Source organism: Hermetia illucens, chromosome 2 (genome assembly GCF_905115235.1).
Source record: "Hermetia illucens chromosome 2, iHerIll2.2.curated.20191125, whole genome shotgun sequence".
NCBI lineage: Eukaryota > Metazoa > Arthropoda > Insecta > Diptera > Stratiomyidae > Hermetia > Hermetia illucens.
The window spans coordinates 143163321-143188135 of NC_051850.1; the positions used below are offsets into that span (position 1 = coordinate 143163321).

At 43.4% G+C, this 24815-nt stretch overlaps 2 protein-coding genes across 5 annotated transcripts in view; one reads left to right on the forward strand and one right to left on the reverse strand.

The window, feature by feature from the left end:
* LOC119647549 (band 7 protein AGAP004871) overlaps positions 1-24815 on the forward strand; it is a 266754-nt gene that overhangs the window by 143785 nt on the left and 98154 nt on the right. For all 4 annotated transcript variants that reach the window (XM_038048540.1, XM_038048541.1, XM_038048542.1 and 1 more), the window contains 5 exons: positions 12830-12939; positions 13037-13109; positions 13548-13630; positions 13717-13920; positions 13999-14054. In XM_038048540.1, the coding sequence (XP_037904468.1) occupies positions 12830-12939; positions 13037-13109; positions 13548-13630; positions 13717-13920; positions 13999-14054 (526 nt within the window). The remainder of the gene's footprint in view (positions 1-12829; positions 12940-13036; positions 13110-13547; positions 13631-13716; positions 13921-13998; positions 14055-24815) is intronic.
* On the reverse strand, positions 21204-23320 carry LOC119647548 (lipase 3-like). The gene is made up of 3 exons (XM_038048538.1): positions 23163-23320; positions 22012-22737; positions 21204-21624 (listed from the first exon to the last, which is right to left on the reverse strand). Exons 1-3 carry the CDS (start codon positions 23268-23270, stop codon positions 21247-21249), a joined length of 1212 nt encoding a protein of 403 aa, XP_037904466.1. The 5' UTR covers positions 23271-23320; the 3' UTR covers positions 21204-21246.

The window sequence follows — 24815 nt, forward strand, 5'->3', positions numbered from 1 at the left end:
GTGGACAATGAATTTTTAAAAATACTCGTTTTCAAGGGTATGAATTATGTATGTTTGGTTTGCTCAGTGGGTTAGGATTTTTGAGGTTGATGGTTTTATGGAGTCTGACAGAACTTTCTTTAATATTTTATTTTTTGATGTGGGTCACAGCGTACCGTCTAAAAAATCGGCTCTCCTGCTTTTCCAGTATTTCTACCCCCAATTGCCAATTCGCTATTGAAATCGCTCTTCGTATGCTACACATGAAACCCCTGCAATATGTAGTTTTTACAAATCAAATTAACTTTTGATTAAGCATTTCCATATTTTTCAACTATGAAATTTTAGTTTCCAGGACCAACCATGTCAAGGTTGAAGAACTAGTTATAACGCAAAGGAAAACGCCAACATTATCAAAAAATAAAGCTTTCTGAATTATAATTATGGAAAAGTACAGTTTCAAAGCCTTTATGAAAACGGTCCAAACTAGACGCGTTTTAATTATGGCATTCATACAGACAGTGCAAACCATGGATTTTCTAATAACGCGCCCCGCACTCTAAAGTTTGAATTTTTTACCTTTTTAATGAAAATATGAAGTACAAATGGAAACAGGAAAATGAGAGACTTAGTTACGTGGTTTTCCGTGCGCGAGTATAGTTACTACATACACAAAGCACTGAGAGGGTAAATAATTTCGCGGCCTCAGTTCTTTTAGATGTTTCATGGACACTAGTCAAAGCGCATTTTTTTGTTTTGACAGAAAATTAGGGTCTTCTAATCAAAAATATATAAAAGTCATTCGCCGTTATGGCCTACCCTATCGTTCGTTTTCGTTAAAGCTTTCAGCAATTTTATCCCATACACCATCCTTCCTCGTAATTGTTCATTAGTTTCTTTCTTTTCCATTTAATTATACATACATATATATAATATTTACGCAGATATAATCTTCATCGTCATCATCAACAGCGCAACAACCGGTATCCGGCCTGGTTCTGCCTTAATAAGGAACTCCACACATCCCGGTTTTGCGCCGAGGTCCACAAATTTGATATCCCTAAAAGCTGTCTAGCGTCCTGACCTACGCCATCACTCCATTCCAGACAGGGTCTTATTTGTCTTGCTTTTCCTACCATAGATATTGCCTTTTCGGGGTGGATAACGAGGATGATCCTGATTCATACGGAGCCGGAAAATTTTATCCACAACCAGACGGTCATGGTATCGTTCATAGATTTCATCGTTATGTAGGCGAACACGGCCAAGAGTCCGCAACTTTTTTTGCTAAGGAACCAAGTCTCCGAGGAATACATAAAGATTGTGAAGATCACTGTCTTGTGCAGTAAGCGTTTGAGTTTGTATGTCTCGGATGGTTCTTCCCATGATGTCGAAATCGTCAGCATAGACCAGTAGTTGGGTGGGCTTAAAGAGGATGGTACTTCTCGCATTCACCTCAGCATCACGGATCGCTTTTTCCAGGGCCAGGTTAAACAAGACCCATGATAGGGCATCCCCTTGTCTCACGCAGTTGTTGATGTTGAATGGTCTCGAGAATGATCCTGTTGCTTTTATCTGTATCGCATATTGGTCAGGGTTGGCCTAGTCGGTCTTATTAATTTTGTCGGGATACCGAATTCTCTCATGGTCCTGTACAGTTTTACTTCGGCTATGCTGTCATAGGCGGCTCTAAAGTCGATGAAGGGATTGTGCAAGTGATGTCCGTATTCTAGCAGTTTTTCGATCACTTGCCGCAGAGAGGAAATCTGATCTGTTTCTGATTTGCCTGGAGTGAAGCCTTTTCGGTATAGTCCGCTGTTGTTCTAGGCGTATGGGGCTATCTGGCCTAACAAGATAGTGGAATATCTTATAGATGGTATCCAGCAACATGATACCTTTATAATTGCTGTACTACGTGATATCCCTTTAAATGTATGGGACAGATAATGCTCCGTTGCCTGTCGTCAGGCACTGATTCGCTGTCCCATACCTTGAGCATCAATAGATGAACCACTTGGTGTATTTGGTCGCCTCCATATTTAACCAATTCGGCTGTAATTCCATCGGCTCCTGGCGACTTATGGTTTTTAAGCCGATGAATTGCACGGACTGTTTCTTCTATGCTTGGTGGTGGCAACACTTGTGCGTCGTCTTCAGTTAGCGTGACCTCCAACTCGCCGATATTTTGGTTGTTGAGCAGTTCATAAAAATACTGAACCCACCGCTCCGCATTCTGTCGGCAATCAGATTTCCCTCTTTGTCTCGACAAGATGAGCATTGAGGTGGATAAGGCTTCATCCTGGTGACTTGTTGGTAAAACTTGCGCACCTGGTGCGGTTGCTCCTTGTACTTTTCGAGTTCACAAACCTGTTGGTTGTGCCAAGTTTCCTTTCCCGTCTGTAAAGTCGGTTCTCCGCTCGCTGGAGTTCGTGATAAGTCCGTGCAAGTCCGCCTTTTTTGAGAATGCAGTATTACTCACCACTGGGGTAAAGTACGCGGCCGTATCAATGATAACGTTCTTCAGGTGTTTGTGAAGGTCATTTGTTGATGTCTCATCTCCAGACCTCTGTTAACTGCAGCACCCATTTCCTCCTTATAGGTATTTCGGAAAGCTGTATTGTTAAAAAATCATAAGCGCCAGAAGCCGACGGAATTACAGCCGAATTGGTTAAATATGGAGGCGACCAGTTTCACCAAGTGGTTCATACTTTGTGCTCAAGGTATGGGACAGCGAATCAATTCCTGACGATTCGCAACGAGGCATTATCTGTCTCATACATAAAAAGGGAGATATCACATAGTGCAGCAATTATAGAGGTATCACGTTACTGAGTACCATCTACAAGATATTCGCCCAGAACCTCATTGGCCCATACCAAAGAGGCTTCACTCCAGGCAAATCAGCGACAGATCAGATTTTCTCTGTGCGACAAGCGATGGAAAACCTGTTGCAATATGGACACCAGTGGCCCATCTGTTCATCGACCTTAAAGCCGCCTATGATAGCATAGCCAGGGTAAAACTGTACACAGCCATGAGAGAATTCGGTATCCCGACGAAATTAATAAGACTGACTGGGCTGACCCTTACTAATGTGCGATGCCAGATAAAAGCAGCAGGATCACTCTCAATACCATTCGATATCAACTACGGTCTACGACAAGGGGATGCCCTATCATGCGTCCTCTTTAACTTGGCCCTCGATAAAGTGATTCGTGATGCTGAGGTAAATGCAAGAGGTACGATCCTCTTCAAGTCCACCCAACTACTGGCCTATGCAGACGATATTGAGATCATGGGAAGAACCACCCGAGACGTCCAAACTGCCTTCATCCAGATTGAACAGGCGGGAATTGGCGCGAGATCTTGGGCTGCACATCAATGAAGCCAAGACAAAATATATGGTGGCAACGTCAGCACCGAAGACGAATCAACCAACAACATCAAACCGCACTGGTCAAACAGGAAGAATAAGGATAGGAGAATACAACTTTGAGACAATTTCTCCTATCTAGGGTCGAAAATCACAACCGATAACAACTACGATGATGAAATCCGCGCACGATTGTTGTCAGCCAACAGAGTCTATTTCAGGTTGCAAAGACTGTTCCGCTCGAAACGCCTCACTATAGAGTCAAAGCTCTTACTGTACAAGAGGATGATCTTGCCAGTCCTCATGTATTCCTGGGAAACTTGGGTTCTTAGCAAGGAAAATTGGGAACTCTTGGCCGCGTTCGAGAGAAGAATCCGTAGCCTACATAACGACGAAATCTATGAGCGATACCATGACCTTCCGGTTGTGGATAAAATCCGGCTCAATAGGTTACGGTGGGCGGGTCACTTAATCCGTATGGATGAGGATGATCCCACCCGGAAAATGTAGAAGGGTAATATCTATGGTAGGAAAAGAAGACGAGGCAGACCCCGCCTAAGATGGAGCGATGGCGTAGGCCAGGACGCCAGACAGCTTTTAGGGATATCGAATTGGTGGACCTCGGCGCAAAACCGGGATGCCTGCAGTGCCTTATTAATGCAGGCCTAGACCGGATACCGAGATAGTGGCCCGAGTCTACAGTGGCCCAATCAAGGCTGAGAGCTGGTGGTGTTCGATCAACACATGGTCGATTCGAAGTGGTCCTATCTGGAGAGGCCCACGTTTGTTTATGGACCGCTTTCCGTGCTAACCAGGCACGTCCAACAACCATTTCGTGTGACAGTGCTAACTCCAAAATCCGCAGTCCATTATCATTGGTATCTTTATGAAAGCTGTGGGAGCCAACTTATCGCCTGAATACGTCCTATTTTTTCCTGGCTCGCTAGGAAACCTACTGGCCAGTATAATATATGGTGTAGAGGCTCATCTCCATGAAACCAGTTCCTGTCCGACGCATCTCCTGAAACGCTATTACATCAGCCCTATATTGGAAGAGGGTATCGGCTTGCTAAATTTTTTGTTTTTGTTTTTTTTTTTTTTTGGGGAGTAGGGTAGGTGAATGCGTTTGCGCACAGAGTGCGCTGTCGGACTACCAACTAAAGCCCCCTCGCTCTCCCGGGTTTAGGAGCCTTCAAGTCAGGGAATTCCTTTCACCGATAGGAGGAGAGGGGAAGAAGGGAGTTGTCGCCGATCGAGTTCAATCTTCTTCCCAATAAAAAAAGCCCGAACATAATTCCAGCTGCCAGCGCTCTCCAGCATCTCTCTGCTAATGTTGTCTGAACGGAGCCCCCCTGTGTTTGCATAAACTACTGTGCGGAACATACAATCAGGAGATCGCGACTTGGCAATCCTGTGCAGGTAAGACTGAAAACCTCCATGCCCGCTTAGAAGTTGGGTATGGAAGTAATCAATCTCACCGTGCGTTCGTTTCAACTAGGAGTCTAAATTGTCGATGAGCTGTGCAGTCCATCTGCCCCTTGGCTCACTTTGCCAAGAAAGTTTCCACTCGGTAAGGATGCGTTGACGTTCTTCACGGCAGCCACCTCTCTCAAGTTCTCGCTCTTACGCAGTAGATAGCTTTGCGCTCCTTTGCAAGGAAGGCAACGGCGATCACTCTCGCGATCACCATCACAGCCGGTTCAGAGGCAGTGCGATAAGCAGACGCCACTCGCCAAGTTCCCCGCCTCTGCGCTTGAGCAAGCCGCTTACGATGCACCTCCTTGTCAAGGGCATCAGCCCACACCTCTGCGCCATAGAACAGAACCGGCTGCGTTGCTCCCGTAAGAAGACGTCTTCTGGTAGATATAGGGCCCCCAACATTCGTCATTAGCCGATTCGAGGTCGCGACTCCAGCTTGCTAGTTTGACAGCTCCTTCTCTGTACAGGGAACGCACCTTCCATGAGAAAATGCGCAAATCGTTATTCCATTTTCGTTACCGGGTTGATCGTTGCGTCTCTAGTTCAGTCCGAGACTCCTTTTATGGCTTCATAACAAGTTGTTTTCAATGTAGGGTTGTCAGCTCTATGCAATCCCCAACCTAGCGGTCCAGGTGGTACAATTTGTTACGTTTTTAGGCGATATAATTAGGTTCAAATCTCATTGGTGGCACCGGCAATTTGTACCGTGACTTGACGTCGAATATCAGGCGACTCAGCTGTGAATGAGTATCTGAGTCAAATTAGCGTAATAATCACAGATGAGCACAATGCTGATTATGTCAGCAGACGCAGGATTTTACGTAGTACTAGCACCAAGTGCCAAGCATTTAGGCACGGACGATTCTACCTACTTTAAAGACAAAGAGGCTAAAGGTTTAGTAGCCGGCCGCAGTTTAATAATTTAATAATTCGTCGAGAAATCCCACAAAATCGAGCAGGTTTGTAGAGTGGTGTACTTCTGCATGGTTCGAATTAGACTGCGTGAGAGTCCCAGGTAAGCTGTAAGGAATTGGATACAATACATGTAGTTCACAAAATTATGGTAACTACATAGAACCACTTCCGACGCCTACCCACACATTCTGCACTGATCATTCTGCACCCACTCTTTCATTACCCCATCATTACATTTCATTACACGCCACCCTAAATGGCACACATAAGCCCCTCCGTCTCAACAAAGAACTCCCCAGCACACAGCCATCTGTTTGACAAATGCATCGACTAATGGCTGCCAACGGCAATTAACTTGCTTGTCCTGCATTGCTTTCGGCTTCCATTCATCGATTCGCTTCTGGTCCGATTTCACCCCACACAGAGGATTGAAACATCGATCCTTGAAGTTAAGTGGAGTCAGCGCACAGTCTGCCATTCAACAACCGCAAGCAAGGGACTCCCCTGCTCTTTATTGTAATGTGCCACAACGTGAACCTCGCCACTACCTCCGATGCTCCACGAAAGATTTTGGATGATGCATTTGGAATTTAGACATCGTAGTCGGTATTCACCGCTGGACATTTTCCATGGCAATATTCCAAATGCATATCCTAGTGAAGGGATAGCAAACAGATTCAGGGCGCTTATTTTATTCGTCCCTGAAAGATGCGATCTCAGTTCCAACTTCACACATAGCAGAAATTCGGACAGGATGTCATCCTTCAGACCACGACTCGAGCATGGATTCCTTGCCGAATTCCTAGGTACCTTAGAAGTCTCTTTCGGTCATAGCTTCGATGTGGAGCTCAACAGTGCTGTGTCCGGCGTACGGCTCGTGATGACTTTTACAGATGGCTTGGATCCGAAATTTGTCTAATCCAAATTCCATCCGAATATCACGGCAGAATATGTCTACTACTCGCAACAGACTTCTAAGGTGGTTGTTATTACCAGAATACAACTACATTACATTAATTGTGTCAGATCGCACTTAACCCCTAGGTCCGTTGTCGAAAGCTTTGGCTTAATCGATATAGCAACTAGAGGGAATTCTTTGACCTCTAGTTGCTTATCTTGCAACTACCAAGCCGAGAATGAGTTGCTTTTTGCAACCCCTTGACTCGACTCGACGCCTCTTGTGCTCCTCGGACAGAATGTTATTGGCCTCGAGATGCGCATTGGCCCTTTCACTAATAATGTGCGTTATGAATTTGTAGAAAACTGGTAAGCAAATAACCCGCGGGGTCTTGCAGCGTGTCCTTTTTAGGTATAAGGTAGGTAATCCCGGCAGGAAGAGTATAAATTCCCCAGGCTGATTAATGACCTAGTTTATGGTGCGTGTCAAACAGCCAAGTGTATTGATAAACCTTTCATACTAGAAATTCTGCACCCGTTGCAGACCAGGACGCCTTCAGTTCTTCAAGCTGTTTATGGCTCATCAAACCTTCTCTTCGGTAACATCCGGAAAATTCATGCGCGGCATAGTAGCATGGCGGGCGCTTTCGGCGGTAATCCAGTCAGCATACTGTGCAGGTAACTCCGAAATTCCACCCCAATGCTCTTTTGCTTCCATTACCGAAAACTAGTGTCTGGACGCTCTGTTGGGATTCGTTGAGTAGTCTCAAAAACCTCCGCTGATTCCTCGCATACATTGCATTCTGAACACGTCTGTTGTGACTTTCGCCAGACCATGGCAATCCACCGCATTCGACAGGAAGTTTTTGCCTTAGCGTGTCCTGAATTTCAACTATAGATATCTAACTGGCATAGTTCCGGTAAACCCTACACGCTTTATTTTTCACCCATCTGCTGGCATTGTCAGTATTGATTTGAATCAGCCTAGCAATGTCCTGCCAAAATGACTCCCGCCTACGTTCCGGGCGGATTTTCCATGGTGAATCTCTTTAGTCACTCGAACGCTGTATACGAACTTACTTCAAAGTTTGAGTGGCTGGGCCAACATTCCTAAAATTCTCCTCTGTGTAATGTTAACGCCTTCGCGTCGAGGCCATTCCAAGTGATTCCTTTTAGAGTTTTTCTGTAAAAGATAAACCTTATTACAATCGGTTCATGTCTTTTTTTCAAGGAGGCGAAAGTCTTCAAAAGTCCCTAACCTGGACCCCACTAAAGGCATCCCCGACTCTATGCCCCACGGACCCCTCATTAAGTATTATATCACGTGGCGTTCGTCGTCAGAGACTTCCGTATAAAGTTCCAATTAACCGAATGGGGATGCATTCATCCTTCACGTCCACGGTCAACATCACACAATATTTGCTGGCACTACTCTTTCTGTGAATTCTTGGTCCAGGCAGTAACCAATTTTATGATGTCAATGGTTGATCTGACTTTACGGAACCCATTTTATTGATTTGAAAGCCTTTCTTAATAGATCTTTAGGACGATTTTTCACCTGAAGGTTTACTAGCCTTAGACATCAGCGCCAGCTTCTGCCACCTACATATTGCAGGAAGTATCCTCTCGGACATGCACGATTCGAACAACTCAGCGAAATATCCGGTTTGGATTTCAAAACAAGCTTGAAGCTTTTATTCGGTTTGCCGTCCGAATCCGGCGCTTTACTGTCTGTACTGTCCGTATTTCTGTTTGTCTACTCTCTAACATTCTGGCCATGCAGAAACCTTGGGTGTTTCCAACTCCGTTGCGGGTCAGGACGTCTTCTACCGATCTATTATCCAATGATGTCCAAAAACACAGAGTGACATTTATTTTGTTTCCATGGCAGACTGTAACACATCCGTCAGCTGATACAAGGCAGTTTCGATTGCCCGTCCTACCCGGTAAAGGTGTTTATACTGACATAAGGAATTACGCAATAGAATGTTAGTTTTAAAATAGTTGTCTATAACCTTCTTCACCACGAAATGAATTCTTTGGGAAATGAATTCCGAGATAGACGAGATAGACCCTCTCTCCCGCATTCTCGGTAAATGTCCCACCTTCCGCCTTCACACAATCTTAAGATATGGCCTGTCTATGGCTACAGCTTTGTGTAGCTTGGTTGCTTATGTAGCCACAGTCTTAGCTGGACCTACGACCAACTAGCTGACCTCATATGCGTCAATGACGGCCATCTCTAGTACCAGTTTGCTCCAAATATCATCGCCCCTTTGTAAGTGAGCCATGTTGTTTTTCAGATGCACCAAGCCTCAATCCGTTCTCCTGGGATTTCTTATCATTCTTTTATTTCGGAGTCTCCCACAATGTCGAATCTGATTATTCTGTCCGTTTATCAGAGTATTCCCTAGAGTTATGTCTAGCAGCTCTTGTCTAGTGCTGGTCACAAATGCAGGAGTATTTCCTTTGTTATACATTTGAACTTATTCCTAAGAATAAATTCAAGAAGGTACCTCTTCGATTAGTTTAGCTGCTTCCCCTCTCACAAAACCAATCTAGCTATCAGCTGCGGTGGAATCCGCATGTCGTCGTGAGTAGCCCGATGCCACGACTAGCTCTCCGCTTCTCGATTGGTTTCTCGTCAGACTTGGATAGCCATAATTATGAAGGACATATATATTTTAGATTTCGTTTAAGAATGAAGAAGCTCTTGGTTTTTTGTTAGATGAGTTCCAAATTACCTAAATACTTTCTCCTTGTAGACCGCCAATCTATCCCCAGTACATCCAGGGTTCGTCAGCTAGCACTATTCCAATGTTATCCTTAGAGCTTGCCCTTGCATTACTACAAATGCAACTCTTGCATGGTGGAGGTTTAACTAGGCTACTTTAGTGGTGCCCATCGACTCCATTATTACTTGAAACTCTTCTTCAATATCGGGGTATTGTTGTCTTTCTCCAATATGGTACTTTCTTGGGTTTCGCCGTCCGACTTGAGCTCTAGAAGGTCTTGATGAAGGTCGTTCAGCTTTTCCTCTTCTGTGAGCAGCAGGTCCACTCGCCCGCTGGGTGCTGCCCTTTCAGCTTCTATGGCATAAGCGATTACTTTGGGGACCTCGGTAAGATCTCCACCCGATGTGTCCTTCCAAGGATCCATCCTTTGTTTCTCCAGCTACTTGTACACAGCTGTGCCACCACATCTGTAATTAATGAGGCAGTTACAACTTTTAATTGCCTCCAGGGATCGATATGCAACCCTGGCGGGCGCCGCTTTGCACCTCAAATTCCTCTGAGAGGTTAATTCGTAACACTTTGTACCACTTTGCACCATCATATGTAGTTTCTCCGGAATATCCCTCCTACTTAGAGCCATCTAGATGCACTCCTATTCAGACTCGTGAGAACTTTCTTGAAATGGATGTAGAGCATGTAAAGGGAAGTTCTAAACTCTGCATACGGTGCCAAAATAGTCCATAGGGTGTTGACCTGGTCAATGTAGGAAGGTCCGGAGAGGAATGCAGCCTAATATCTTTACGATGCCAGAGAGGACGCAGAAACCCCTCTAATGGCCGCACTCAAAACAAGTTTTTAGAATTTAAAAAATCACTCCCCTTTTTACACTCGCCTGGAAAGGTTGTGGTAGCATAGTGGAGACGAGAACCGGCGACTGCATTACCGGCAATATGACCGCCCCAGCTGTACCTTCATGTCACTACGCCCCCGCACTCGCGATGATGACAGGAAGAAGGAAGTGTAAAACGCCATTCTCGTGCCAGGGTGCCAGATGTGCCGACGATAGTTCAGTGCATCGGCGGCGATGCAATCGGTTGTTCACATCTCCGCTCCGGAGTTCGAGCACGTCACGCTCGCCATCTACGCAACGGTCAATAAAGCCTTCAACCCCTTCCGTTCGTGGAAACATTTTCGATGGTAGTCAAATGCTCATAGATATTATTAGGTGGGTTACTCAGCATATCTACCGTTCGAGTAGCAAGATAATACACCTACAATCGAGCGACAATTGAATCATATAAGCGGCCAATGTTGAAGTTAGGAGTCGCGGCTCCCCAGCCCCGCGAGAAGTGGCAGATGTAACACGCAAGTGAACATAAGCGACCATTAGATGGTAATCCCTTTCGAGGCCGATGTTAGCGCCTCTCTTCTTACGGACATCCAGGAAAGAACTCCTAAATCTATTCCTGATCGTGAAGTGATCGATCTAAATACTCGTACGGTGTTGGTCAATTGAAACCAAACTGACCTTATAGCAGGCTGTGTGTTCGAATAATGTACCACCAATAACGAGGCGGTCGAAGTTACAGAAACCCACGAAATTCCAACTATTGTCATTACCCTCACCAAGACAGTGTTTCCCCATCACATGGCCAAACAAGATTTTGTCAAGGCCTAAATTGGCATTCATATCACCTATCACGATCGCAATATTACCTTCAGGAAGCCATTACATCGGAAGTCAAAGTAGCCGTCAGAGGCAACCCGTCACCGGAAGCGCGTCTGCTACCACTTGGCTTCTCAGAGTGTAAAAGCAGATTGCCATAATTATGGCAAGAGGGAGAGGAGTACTCTCCCGAGTCCCACGATTTTACTTCACCTAGGCCCATAATGTCCACCTTATATCATTGAGATTCCCGCTTATGCTCAAAAAGGCGAGTATTCTTAGGACCCCCGCTACCATTGTCAAGCAGGATGCGCACATTCCAGAAAGCAATCATAGTCCGTTTTCGATAGCCAAAGGTCGTTCCCATGAAATCAGTTGTTAAGTTTCGGTAGCGATAAGGTTTCAAAGTTTGCAGGTTGCTAGCCCGCAAATTTCTACCCCTTTTGATCGTCCCTTACGGCAAGCCCCTTACAGCAAGGGAATACTTTCAGTGCATTCTTAAGCCCCAACTCACAGAGCTGATGCTCCCGAAAGCTGTCAATTAATAGCGGCGGTTGGCAGCAGTCCACTTTCTTCGAGCCTGAAAAAAAGCATTTGCTATCTACCTCTGCCAGACGCAGAGTGGCTTATAAAGCCCAGTCTATAAATAAGCGACCGAAAGAAATACTTAAAACTTCCTCAAATAGCTCTTTATATTTCACGGGAAAAGATGGCATTTTCAGCCTTTTGTTAGGAAAATTTTATAAGTGTGGTTGCAATAATGCCTCTCAAAGGATATATTAAGGCTAAATCTGCTTAAACATATTCAGCTTTCAACGTGGCCCTAACTATCCTCACCTAAGAATGCTGCTGAATAGGTACCTAATTAATATTCGACGTCGGCTTATTTTACTTACCAAAATAATTGCTAGTTCTTGCTTCAGTTCAAAAGCTTCGTTCGGGAGATGCGAATAAACTACTGAACCTCGAATAATTCACTGGATTATTGTGTAGGCGTACAACGTTCCAAAATGAAGTGATCCATTGAGGGTAGTATTTGCCTTCTTCCCAAAACAAATAATTTTGGTTTCGTAAACAAGAAAAAATTTGAGAAAACATCCCCCAAAACCATAGCTTATATCACATAATGTATCCTTAGTACCGTCTCAATCCACTTATCCTTAGAAGGAAAGCCTAATCAGCTATAAAAGGGATCCATTTTTATTCTGTCTTATCCACCAATTTATCAACATTATAATCTTCTTCGATATAGTGTTATACGATTTTCAACCCAAATTTTTTGCCTACCAGGACCCATAATTATCATTACATTGTGCTCCCTCCGTAAAAAATGTCTGCAAATAAAATACAGGTTCCGAATATCCCCTGAGTATACTTGTATGTACGTTTGCGGATTATTGTGTCACTATCTATTTTCTAGCCGCTCCTCCAAGGGTCGTGTTGAATCTTTCATCGTTTTGTTGTGGGTACTCAATATTTATGGGTTTACTAGAATTTTCTCTCTTAACAAGCCATTGGTATTCCACTTTTAATTAATTTTCCCTCAGAGATCAAGTCGTCCTTCAATGCCAAAAATCCTGGAACGATTCCATTATGCTCCTTGCTCCAGCCTACTAAATTCCCTTAAAGATATCTTTGCGAAACTTCGGTCCGACATAAACAAGATACAACTTGGAACAAATAAATTCGATTTTTTCCTGAAAATATTGTATCCCTATTTCCTACACAATAACAAGGGAGGATATTATTTTTTTAATGCTGTCTCCTTTTCTTCGAATTTTCTAGCTGAGGAGGAAGCGAATGGCGAGGCATCGGCCTGTGGAAAAATTCTAATATTTCTATCATGGCTGCTCGTGATTGTGACGATGCCCTTCAGCTTGTTGGTTTGTTTCAAGGTAAGACCTATTTGCTAGTGGCCACGAGTCCTGGAAAGGGACGTGCAGAGTGGTGTTCCATTAATGACCTTTATGCTTTATGTTTACAATGTAACAGGTTGTTCAGGAATATGAACGGGCCGTAATTTTCCGTCTGGGGCGGCTAATGCAAGGTGGCGCTAAGGGACCAGGTGAGTGTATTAACAGATATTTATGAACTTTTATGAGGTTTCAAGGAAGCCTAAGGTTCGAATAAATGGTTGCTATGGGAAGTTTATCTCCGTCATAAAGATTGAAGTAATTCTTGGAGCTAATTTGGTACGCTTCGTCAAATGTCATAAAGAAAATAAGTTCCTTCCAGACTGTCATGCTTTCATCTTGATTGCTTCCTTTGATTATTTTGTAAAAATGAAAATTAAAATAATTAAAATAATCTAATTATCCTTAGAGAGTGGTTTCGCCTGGAGTTTCAAATAGATGCTAGCATTTCAGAGTCACCCCTTTAAAGGCAACAAGGCTTCGCCCGCAGCTTCACTAATAAAATTGTCCCTAGAATGTCCTTCATTTGTACTTTACCTTCGAAATTAATTTCTAACTCCACCCTTTTCTCGTCAATTTTCTCGTCCCAGGAATTTTCTTCATCCTGCCGTGCATAGACGCCTATGCTCGCGTGGACCTTCGTACACGGACGTATGACGTACCGCCCCAGGAGGTAGGTTGTGTAACACAAATTTCAAATTCCTTTTAATCACTCACTTTAGCTTCACTCATTCACGTCTTCTACACTCCCTTGAATAGGTTCTGACGAAGGATAGCGTGACAGTCTCAGTTGATGCGGTAGTCTACTATCGAGTTTCCAATGCTACTGTGTCCATAGCCAATGTGGAAAATGCACATCATTCCACCAGACTCCTGGCACAAACCACATTGCGAAACACGATGGGAACACGTCACCTGCATGAGATTCTAAGTGAAAGGATGACCATTTCAGGCACGATGCAGGTAATGGAGATAGATGCTATCACCGACTTCTGTGCTATACTATGAGACGAAGAATCTAATCACTGGATGAAATTTCAGGTGCAATTGGACGAGGCAACCGAGGCTTGGGGAATTAAAGTTGAACGAGTCGAAATGTAAGTAGTTTTCGATTTATGAATTTTATGGAGTGCAAACGAGTGCAGATGGAGCTTTTTATCGGAAATTGGTTTTAAGGAATTGAAAAAGTTTGAGAGGATCACTGAATTATTAGAAGAATTACGAGAGTGACAGAAGTCAATTATGGGAATGACGGACAAACTGGCCAAAGGACATAAAGTTCATACGTTGATTCAGAATGCTATTAACTCTTTAAAGCAACCATAATAACTTTCATTGCCAAGTTTAAATTTCATTTTGTTTGTACCTTAAGGGAAGGCGAAATATAAGATCGTATACATTGCTCCCGTCCCTTTTCTTGCTTTTCAGTTATCGTCCTCTTCGTTTAGCGTTGACCACCATATTTAGTAATAATAATCCTTTGCAATGGCGTCCAAGTAGATATTGGGCCAAAAGATTCACATGAATTTAGCTATGCCAAGGACAAAAATAAAAGAGAGTTGGTCCAAAAATTGATGAAGACCATGCAGGTCTACCAGCACGCAAGTGAAGCTCCACAGAAGTAGCTCAAGAATATGAACTGAGTCCTTGATACTCATGTATTGCTCCCGCAAATAGAGCTATCGGGTACCTGTGATTCATTCTATCTGAACTGGCAGTGGGATGGGTCTACGAAATTAAAAAAAAAACGATCAAAATCACGAAAAGGGTTACCGTAAGAACGAAGTAGTGATCGAATCGGCAGGATCCGACGGTATAAGGTAGGTAGGTGGCAGTGGCCGCTCCGAGGAGTCCAATTAGCGCTTTGATGCGTCATTTGGATGATATTGACATCCAACATTATGGCCGCTGTGGAAAAGCATAAAGGAAAGCAGAATCTAGCTGGCTTGCAGTTTCAGAGCCAGAAATTAGTTTTTCCGAAGGTTATCAGCTCCCCAACCCTGTATGTGTGTGTTTGATTGTGATGTTTGTGACTAATCGAATATCTCGGATTCGTTTATATATCCCAGGATTTAGTAGCACCAAAGATCTGATGTCTGATACGCCTATAGGCGCCGCATTCACGTAGAAAACGTTCCGTGGATTCCACTTCCTTATAACAGGAGGTAAACGTATCTTGAATAATCCCTATTCTGAACATATGTCCAGCTGGTGAACTATAGCATGTTGGAATGCCTACAAAACTCTTGCAGGTCTTCCTGCTTTTCTACAGGTTTAATTTTGCGGTATGCATGTTAGGTTCTAACAGGAAAAGTTTGGTATGTCTAGCAGCATTAAGGCTCTGCCACCTGTCATTATGGGAAGCTTCTGCGGTCCCGTCCACCATTAAGTGGATGGCGGACTTATGAATCCTTCGATTGCCAAATAAAGTTCTTGTATCCAGTTTATAAAGACAGCCTTAGCCAATGCTACTGGTACTCCAATTCCTTGTTCCGATCCCGGCATGGGGGAGACTGAACCCTCTTTTGCTAAGACATCCGAAATTTCATTTCCCTCTTTACCAGCACCAAGAGTAGTTCTATCGTATTAAATCTAGAGATAGAGTTCAAACGGTGTCTGCATTCCTGAACAATTTTCGAGTAAGTCAAGGATTACTCGCCGCCCTCAATGAAGGCTGGTTATCACTGTAGATTACGTTGCGCCTGCTCATCAGTCATTCAGTTTCCCGCCCTTAGGATCTCATATGCTTCAGCTTGGCAAACCGTTGTATATTGTTCCAAACGAAAACCCCACTACTCATTTTTATTCTAAAAGTGGACCTGTTTTTTTTTAAGCCATCGGCGTAGAAGACTTCCGTATCTCCCACCACACATTCTTCTAGGACTTCCCACTTCTCTCTGCGCTTCAGGATAACCTCATATATTCTACCAAGCAGATGAATGGGGATCCGAGAATTAGAAGGCATTGTGTGAACTGGATTCAGTTCTACCAGTAACTTTTCCAATGCTCTGTGCCCCCACGTCCATTGATTCCTCATAAATCTAAGCGAATTCGTCTATGAGCTGTCCTCATTGCAGGGCTCTGGGTAAATAAATCCAAGGTTTGCAAATTCAGTAATGCATTTAAAGCTGCGCCGAATGTGGTGCTCATGACCCCGGTAATAAACAGAAAAAAAGTTCTTTTGCAATGTACCTAGTTTACGGTGAAAACTTTTTGGCCTAACCTTAACAAATTACACTACATCACAAGCGAACATCGGCCTACTGATAGCAGCGTATATCTACATTAGCACATGAGGGCTGGGTTCCCAGGTCCATCTCGAGAGAGCTTGTTTGTTTTATCTCTACATATTTGTTCCAAACAGATTCCTTTTTACCTAAATTAACTCCAGGATGTTCCAGTTCTTCGGGGAGCAAGGATAGTCACGTCACCAGCATGAAGCTGAGTGTACGTTGCAAATTTTGCAGTTCGCACAGTAGTGAATCGATCAGCGTACTCCACAGAAGTGGCGGTGGCGCTACCCCATCATCCAGGAGCTTTCTTACGCTTTGGTTCCAATCATACCGCAATCATCGACAGGGTTGGGGTACTATATTCCTTTACCACAATCTTACTATGTCTCGCAAACTCGCTGGTGCTTTCAATGTTCTGACAATAGTCCAGCCAGAATTTCTTCCTGATAGTCCTTTTGGCAGGCTTGTACCTCTTCAAGCAATCCCTGTATGGCTGCCAGTATTTGTGCCTGTAGTAGGTGCTGAAGACTTCCCTGGTTTTCCAGTTGATCATGGGATCTTTGAAATGCTAGGATTCACTTCGTGATTTAGACTGAAAAGTTTTCAACTATGATCGGAGATGGATCTGCAGTCAGATACTCTCCACTTCTCCACCCTGAAGGTTCTAGTGCCTGCCTGGAACCGTTACTGTTCTCTAAGGGAAATAGAGGATTGGTGTACTGGCCCTGCTATGTCATTAATAATAATAATCGAATGGCTGTGACTGTTCATCTTAACTGTTGTTTTATACCTCCATAGCCGCCTGATATTTAGTGAGCTTCCTTTTGTGCAAACCTGCTCCGAATATATATGGCATTTTGATACTGGCTAACCTGCGCTTTTTCGACAGGTTCCGATGGCCGACATTCTTATCAGTCCTTGTTCCTCGAAAAACCTTCGACGTCGACTATTTTAGGGAAATCCCTGCGGTGGATTCCAGCAGAGCAATAGTATAGGTGAACCTGAAGGTGCCCAAGACGTTCACAGTTTATAAACTAAAGACCAAGGCTACACAAATTTCGACGTATGCTATTCCACCTTTATTTGGGGACCTATTAGCATGTTTTTCAATGCAGAAAGGGCAGTCTCCGGGGTGCTGCTTCGGCTCAGTCTTCAGCAGATTTACTTGCCCTCAGACCTGACCAGCAGGAAAACGGATCCTCGTCAGTTAGATGAACGTAGTCCCGGCCCAGTTATGGACTCTCTCTCCCGTCCAAAGACGGTTTCCACCGGCGACGGAGAGGTCATGTCAAAGCTTGCCGAATTATACAACCTTAAACCAGGCTGCTCACAGAAATCGATAGTTTCAACAGTCCAAACGACAAAGTTGGGGATGATAGACCATATAAGGGACAGGACACAACAGTATTCCCTCGAAAATCTGCTTGTCAAGTTTTTGTGTCCAACCCGCTACTGCAGTTTACTTGAGTCGTTTCGCTCCTGTCTTAAGCTCCATCTGAAAGATGATAGCCTGGTGGTCACAGTGCGTATTTTCCTCTCTGACTTGCCTTTGTATCCTTAGATAATGTATCGCTAACAAACGTAAGGTCTATCACCGCTCCCATATCCCGTCTCCGGAAAGTATTGTACTGTATACTTTTCAGAGACGGAATATGGGAGACCTGAAGACTTGAACCTGGAGACCTGAAAATACTGCGAGCAATATGCGGCCTGTAGCATTTGTTTCACGACTATTCCAATCTTCAGTCCAAGCGTTAAGATCGGCAGCTATTAGTATTGGGTTGTGGCGACTTGCTTCGAAAGCTGATTTTTCCACCATCAGTACGAATTTATCTAGCGTAGCAGCTGAATATGTGAATGCCGCCAACCTTAGCTCGTGTGAATCCGTCTTCTGGCCTATCGCTGTTTTCGATTGCTCGGTCTCCCCAAATCTAGCTCGCCGCTTCTGTCTGATATAAAGAAACAACTGTGGAAATCTTTGTAATGACAACGTCAATTTCATTTTAAAGCACGCTTTGAGAAAGCACTTCCTGAGATGCCTGGCAATGGTTTAAATTCAACTGTAAGAACTTCGTTTCCGAAAAGCTGAAATCGCCTTCTTAAACGCCGGACATCTGTAACTGTCTGCGATATAGTTGATGTGTTTCTCTGCATAGCAGGCATTTAGGATTCCTATTGCATTCTTTGGCAATATACTTTTCTTCTCCGCGTCTTCGGTACAACTCTTTGGCGTTATCTGTTCTTGCAGTCGACAGCTGACCCAGCCGATACGAATTTTGCCAACAGCAATAGCCTTTTTCGCTACTTCGAATTGTAAGGCTATTGTGGCCGTTTGAGTAACACTATATGCATTACGGAGCCTTATCACATTGGACTCAAGGATTTTGTGATGATTTCATCTAGGTTCTTGCATTCAATTAGCACTGAGTCCTGGCTCACTTCCACCTTCGCTGCTTTGCTCACTGAAGACTCGATTTCCTTATATAGATCGTGGGACTTACTCTCCCCAAGCCTAAGCTCAAGGAGTAAATCGCCTTTCTGCGTTTGTCCTATCTGGTTCCCGTGTTCACCCAGGTCCAGAAGGGAATTGTTACTTTCCGCAAAATTTCCGCATAGTCAGCTCGCTTGTTGATCTGCTGTCTTCCTTTGTCTTTGTTTTTTTTTCCGGAGGTGGAAATCTTCCAAAGACACTGGTACACATGTTCCAGCATTCTTCTTCTTTCCATCCTTCCCGCACATTTTCTGGCGTCAATGAGATTCCTGTGGCCCAGGTCCTTTTCCGCCTTGGATATTGGGGGAGATCTCATAATCATAGAGTTTCTCCTAAACGGATCCAGCTCTCGATACTGAGAAGCCGCCCCTAACTCTTTACGCTCGGATGCGGTCGGTGTCACTGCGGTTTTTGACGTGTGCTTTGGCACATCCTTCTGCGAGTTTGCTATGGGCATTCTAGGGAGCAATGTGCTCGCTTTAAGCACCTCCTTTGCTAAGCTTCTTGTAGCATTATATATTACAGTGGCGAAGCTATCCACCACCGAAGCACAGCAGTCGAGGGATATCGACTGCCGGGAGCCTGTTTGCCCACTCAGAAAAGCAGCCGGTACTGAAGTTCTGAGCCCCTGTACCGTAAGTTTATAGATCTTCACTTCGTCCATATTGGTTTATTATTCTGGGTATGCTTTCCATAGCCATTTTTATCCAGGAGTGGGCGTTTTTCTCCCACCTACCCGACCTGCGCATAAACATGCCCATGCACGCACATCTTCGAATGCGTACAAGCACATATTCATACGCATCCGCCGAGCATTACTTTATCCGCACGAAGGGACGCGCCTGATGGGAGATCTCGCAACTTCTCTTTAGTATGTCTGTCTGACTGTCTGTCACACACGATTTATTCAGAAACTGCTAAGCCAATTGTCACGAAAATAGGTGAGAGCGTGTGGTCTGTTGTTCCCTTAATATACAGCAAGTGGCGCCATTGTGTGTTAAGTTTATGGGGTGCTAGATACATGTGAATGGAGGGTGCAGATTTTTATTTCATAGAATGTTGGCATGTGGGGTATCAATTGAAAGGGTTCAATTAGTACTTTTGGTGGTCCCATATTTCATATTGGATGAAACGTAAGGGAGTCAGGTCTCAAAATATAATCCTCAGAGTGTTATGGGTCTCGTTCTCAGAACCTATCCATCCGAAAAATCTGCAAAAAAAATTACAGTGATGTATCTAAATGAAATACCTCGAAATACGTCTCGTTCCCATATCTGCTCAAAAAAGTTAATTATAGGATATTAGCACATTATTCAAATTTAGCTGTAAAACCCCTTAAATTGATGCTAGAATTTGATACAAGCATGAGGGACAACATGAGGCATAAGTTTGACGAAAATCCAACTATTATTAACAGAGCTGTAGAAGGCGAAACTTTTATATTTTGTATGAATTTCTTGTATTTTAAAGCGTGTTTGACGTCATCATGACATATCAATTCGTCAATATCACAACAAAGTAAGCTCACGTGAAAGGGGAGGACGTAGAGAAATATTTTGTTTCAGTGTTTTAATCATTTATATATAATAATAATAATCGTTGGCGCAACAATCCATATTGGATCTAGGCCGTGAAATGTGTTAGAGCACTTCATTCAAGACCGTAACGGTACACTACAGTATACTGTAGGAGGCAATGTGGTCAGCATTGCGCTCGCCCGAGATTATTACCCTGATTTGACTCAGGTACTCATTCACAGCTGAGTCGACTGGTATCCGACGTCAAATCACGATACAAATTCCACTGTCACCAGTGAGATTTGAACCCCGACGTTCCGCACGACAGCCTTGTGCTCTAACCACTCAGCTGTCCGGACACTGACATATATCAGTATCAATTACTCAAGCCAGAATCGTGTATATGCTAATGAAGCCTTGTTAGTGCCTAATTCAGAAAGAGATATGGTATTTGTACATTTAACCAGCGGTTTTCAAGATACGCACTTTACATGTACATATGTATACTCTTATGCACGAAGTCAATCGAAAATAGGTGTACGATCAATTTATATACATGTATGTAGAATACAGTACTCGGTAATAGGCAATGCTTGCTTGTTTAGCGTGAACATAATATCTACGTCTGTAATATCTACGTATTTCTTGTAGTTTGAAAAAATATGAAGGAATATTTTGGGTTTTATGAAGAAATGTGCGCAGAAAGTTTCCACATAAGATGAACACAAAACCTTTATACCCGATTACTTACAATTTTCTAATGAGAAACCATATGTACTGTTATGGAAAAAGTCTTCTTTCATGTTAGCTTTTGTTCTTTACGAATACATCACACGATTCAATATGTGCTCCTTCCATTCGCAACCTCATTCCATTTCACTGGGTGCTTCCAACTTTTACCCATTCTATAGCAAGTTTCAATGACTTCTTTTGAAATCACCCACCTGAAAAAAATGAACATGGAGAGCACCTGTTCCCAGAACGAAGCATTGAAAACACATGTAGCAACTTTCCCAGAAAAAGTTTATTCACCGTTGTTAACTTCATCCTACGGATAAGCACTCATCACTTCCATAACTTTATCATAGACCAATTCTTTCGCGGAGATACCCCAAAGGAAATCCAAATGATTCCATTTCGGGAATGGAATCTCGTATTTTAGTAGTAAGTTGCCAAGTTTTCCCGCTAACTCCTGAACATCCTTTACACCTGCCAGCCAATCATTGTTTCCGTAGTACAGCGCAACTGGGGCAGTTATTGCTTGGAGGGTGTATTCGGGGGGTGTTAGCGAGCCGTATTTGAATGTATTCTTCACTAGGCCGTAATCAAAGAATCGGAATTTTCCAGAGCTGCCTTGAGCATAATGGATTATCTGATTCGCGGAAGCGCCGGCTGGTGTGACAGCCATGATGTCAGGTATCATTGTCTGAAAATGAAATTCTTGGTTAATTATGTAATTTAAAGTTGCTGGAAAATCGTTTCATTTAAAAGGGGCTCTTTGCGCTGGTTACCGTTTTAATTTGGCTGAATGATTGCTTGTAGCGAAATTGCGATGTTACGAGTTGATCTCATGAAATATTGATGAGCATCTTAGAAACTTGAGTTTATTTTCGCTACAACTAAATTCAATAGAAAAGCGAGATATTGTGACGCTTGACTTGCTCTAATGAGCCCCTGGGTTTTGTAGTGAACCCCTATAATACCCAGCAATACTTACCAAATGCCCCCATTCCAAAAGAGAAAGTTCTGAATAAAAAAGCATCTACCCTTAAACGAAACCACCACAAAATATTTCCAAAGAAAAACAACTGACCTTGTTCAAGTTCTCGCTGTCGAACCCACTTATCAAGAATAAAACATTAGCGCAAAGGTCTTGAGTAAGTGCTTCATCCTTACAAAGCAACGATCCGCCAATTTCAAACAGTTCGCTATTGGGCATAAACTCATGACTTCCGAACAGCTTTTCCATTGTTCCAGCGCTTCCAACCAGTGGGGCAAGGGCTTTGAAAAACGGACTGGGGGCATTCGACATAAACGCAACGGGGGCCAATGCGTGCATGACCTTAATCTTCTGACCGTATTCGGGGCGCACTGAACTCATCACGAAAAAGGATGTTGTTCCCTGCGAATGACCAATATAATGAAGTGATGTCTCGCGTGTTTGCTCCAACACATAATCTATCATAGCAGGAAGATCAAAGACGCCGATTTCATGCCAACTAAAACTCCAAAATTCGCTCCCTTTCGGTGTAAGCCAAGCATGATTTCGAGAGTAGGTATTGCCACGAGCATTTCCCATCCAAACATCGTAACCGGCATCGACCAAGAGGAATGCCAATCCCTTCTCCGGCCCCGCCAGAATCCAGTCGTTCGATGAACATAGCAAACCATGCATAAGGAAAACAATTTTCCTTGGCTGTTTGGTATCCCCAGTTTCCCGGCCGTGTGGAATACGATGTACTGCTAGAATGTAGCCATCTGCTGTTTGCACAAAGTGTTCTTCGAGGGGGTAGCCAAAGGAGTTCACGCGAACTTGAATCTGAAAGGGAAAAGTAAAGATGTTCTATTGAAATGTTCTTTGATGGAGCAGAAAATGTACCACGGAGTGTGGGAAAGGATTTGCCAACTGCTTTCATGTGCACTTGTTCAATGCCGGTAAAGTAATTCAGTGACGCATGAAAATATTTCAAAGATACTAACATATATAATGACCATATAATTTAAGATAATGTAAGGCAGGAATATAGTGGGAGTACAAAGTACAGCAGCAAATGCGACACCATCTGAAGGACACAGAAGCATCTTTCTTGCTGCAATTTCTCAAATCTCAAGTACGTTTCTTGAAGAACTTTCGAGGCATTGGTTTCACTTGAAGAGGCACACCACCGTGCACCATTCCACATTGCACAACTTCTTACATTTCATTAACACTTTCCCGTATTATAAATAATTCCTGACACTTACACGTTGCTCCCCCGTGATGTCAACGTCACGCCTTGTACTGAAAGCCCAGACATTCTGCAATAAGGATGCTTGCACGAAAACAATGGTAAATAATGTCCTGAGCTTCATGGTGTTTGCTCTCAGTAAAGCTGCATGCAACTCGCAAATTGAGTTATTTGCACGTTCTATTTATACATCCGTATTTGGGTACAAAATTTATCTCTGCGGTTTTTACTGGATTCAGCCTTATCAAAATGGAGATAATTGGGGCTGATTTTAAAAGCTTCCAGACTGCAACGTTCAGAATCAATATCTAAAGGTTAGATTGTGGACAGAACGGGTGTCTAGTGGGATGATGGTTCAATGTTGAGAGATTCAAGAGATTGATGAATGCCAAAGGTCGAACAAATGCTTTTGATATTTACTACTATTGCAAAGATGATTGAAGGGTCCAAAGGAGAATCTTGATGGAGAGATAAACTGAACACAACAAAGCAAGATATTTATTTATTAAACAGAAAAAATGCCAATCATATATTGCCCTCAGAAGAAGGAAAAAGCAAAGATCGTAGTTACATAAACTAAAGTAAGTCTCGGGATCGGGGAATGGAAATAGACTTCGAGCTCGGCGAAGGCCACACCGAAAATGTCAGCGTTACGCGTGTTGAAGGACGCGATACGAAGAACAATATTAGCAGAGGCGGAGCAGACCATTGGGCTGGGAGAGAGTTTGAAGAGGCTACAAGGATCGAGGAAGATTCTACGTTGTTGGAAGTAAGGGAGATGAAAGGTACGGAGGCGGGCGGGGTAATCAACACGAATGAGATTCATTTTAAAGAAGAGCGTGCGGGTGAATTTGCGCTGTATCTTCTCTAGAGTAAGATAATCACAATTACGGAAGGGAGCCCAAATCACAGAACAATCTTCAGAAGTATCTTTTTTTACGAGAGGGTTAAAAAGCATTATGGAGGGTTGGGCGAGGTGAAATCGGTACTGGAACGCAGTATGACATTTTGGAAGCACGGTTGGGTAGGGGCTGTCAAAACAAAGTTTATCGTCGAACGTTACGCTCAGGTCGAGGATGGAGTTCAGATAGGACCAAGAGTAACCACCAAGAGGGTAGGAGAGCTTCAAGCATCAAGTGGCATTTACTGACATTAAGAGCCAGCTTAAAATGAAAGATTGCCTTGAAAGATATTTTCCCTTTTTATTAGCTAAAAGTATCTAATCTATACAAATACGTATTTCGGAGATCAACTGTTCCTTTCTTCAGTGTTTTATTTTCTAAAAAATTTCCTTGGCAATTTGCAATAGCTATTCTTCTGATTATAATACCTTAATTAAGCTTCTATTCTTCTCCTAGTCCTTTCTAAAAGTTCCAACAAAGTGGAAAAATTGTTGCGCATGGCTGTGTTTAGCCTTTTTTCCGAAAGAATTTCCGAGATGTGGATGCTCTCGTAGGAATTTAGTCTCCTAACGTCGTTCACTTCTTTCAAAATATTGGTGTTGCCCAACGACAAATGGTGTCCCTGCTCTATTATATGTTTGTCAACCGCCGACCTTATGTGTGGATTATTCTTACTTTTTGCGGATTCGGCCTCCCTTAAGTGCTTTAACACCCTGGCGTGAGCTAACCGTTTTATTTGCCCTAATGTTAATGTTATCCATTGTTTA

Bases quoted from the DNA above. Each gene is read 5' to 3' on its own strand.
- LOC119647548 (XM_038048538.1), bottom strand. From the start codon at position 23,270: ATGAAGCTCAGGACATTATTTACCATTGTTTTCGTGCAAGCATCCTTA. The intron at 22,738-23,162 runs GTAAGTGTCAGG...TTTCCCTTTCAG, and splicing joins ACATCACGGGGGAGCAACGT to ATTCAAGTTCGCGTGAACTC. The intron at 21,625-22,011 runs GTCAGTTGTTTT...TTTCATTTTCAG, and splicing joins ACAGCGAGAACTTGAACAAG to ACAATGATACCTGACATCAT.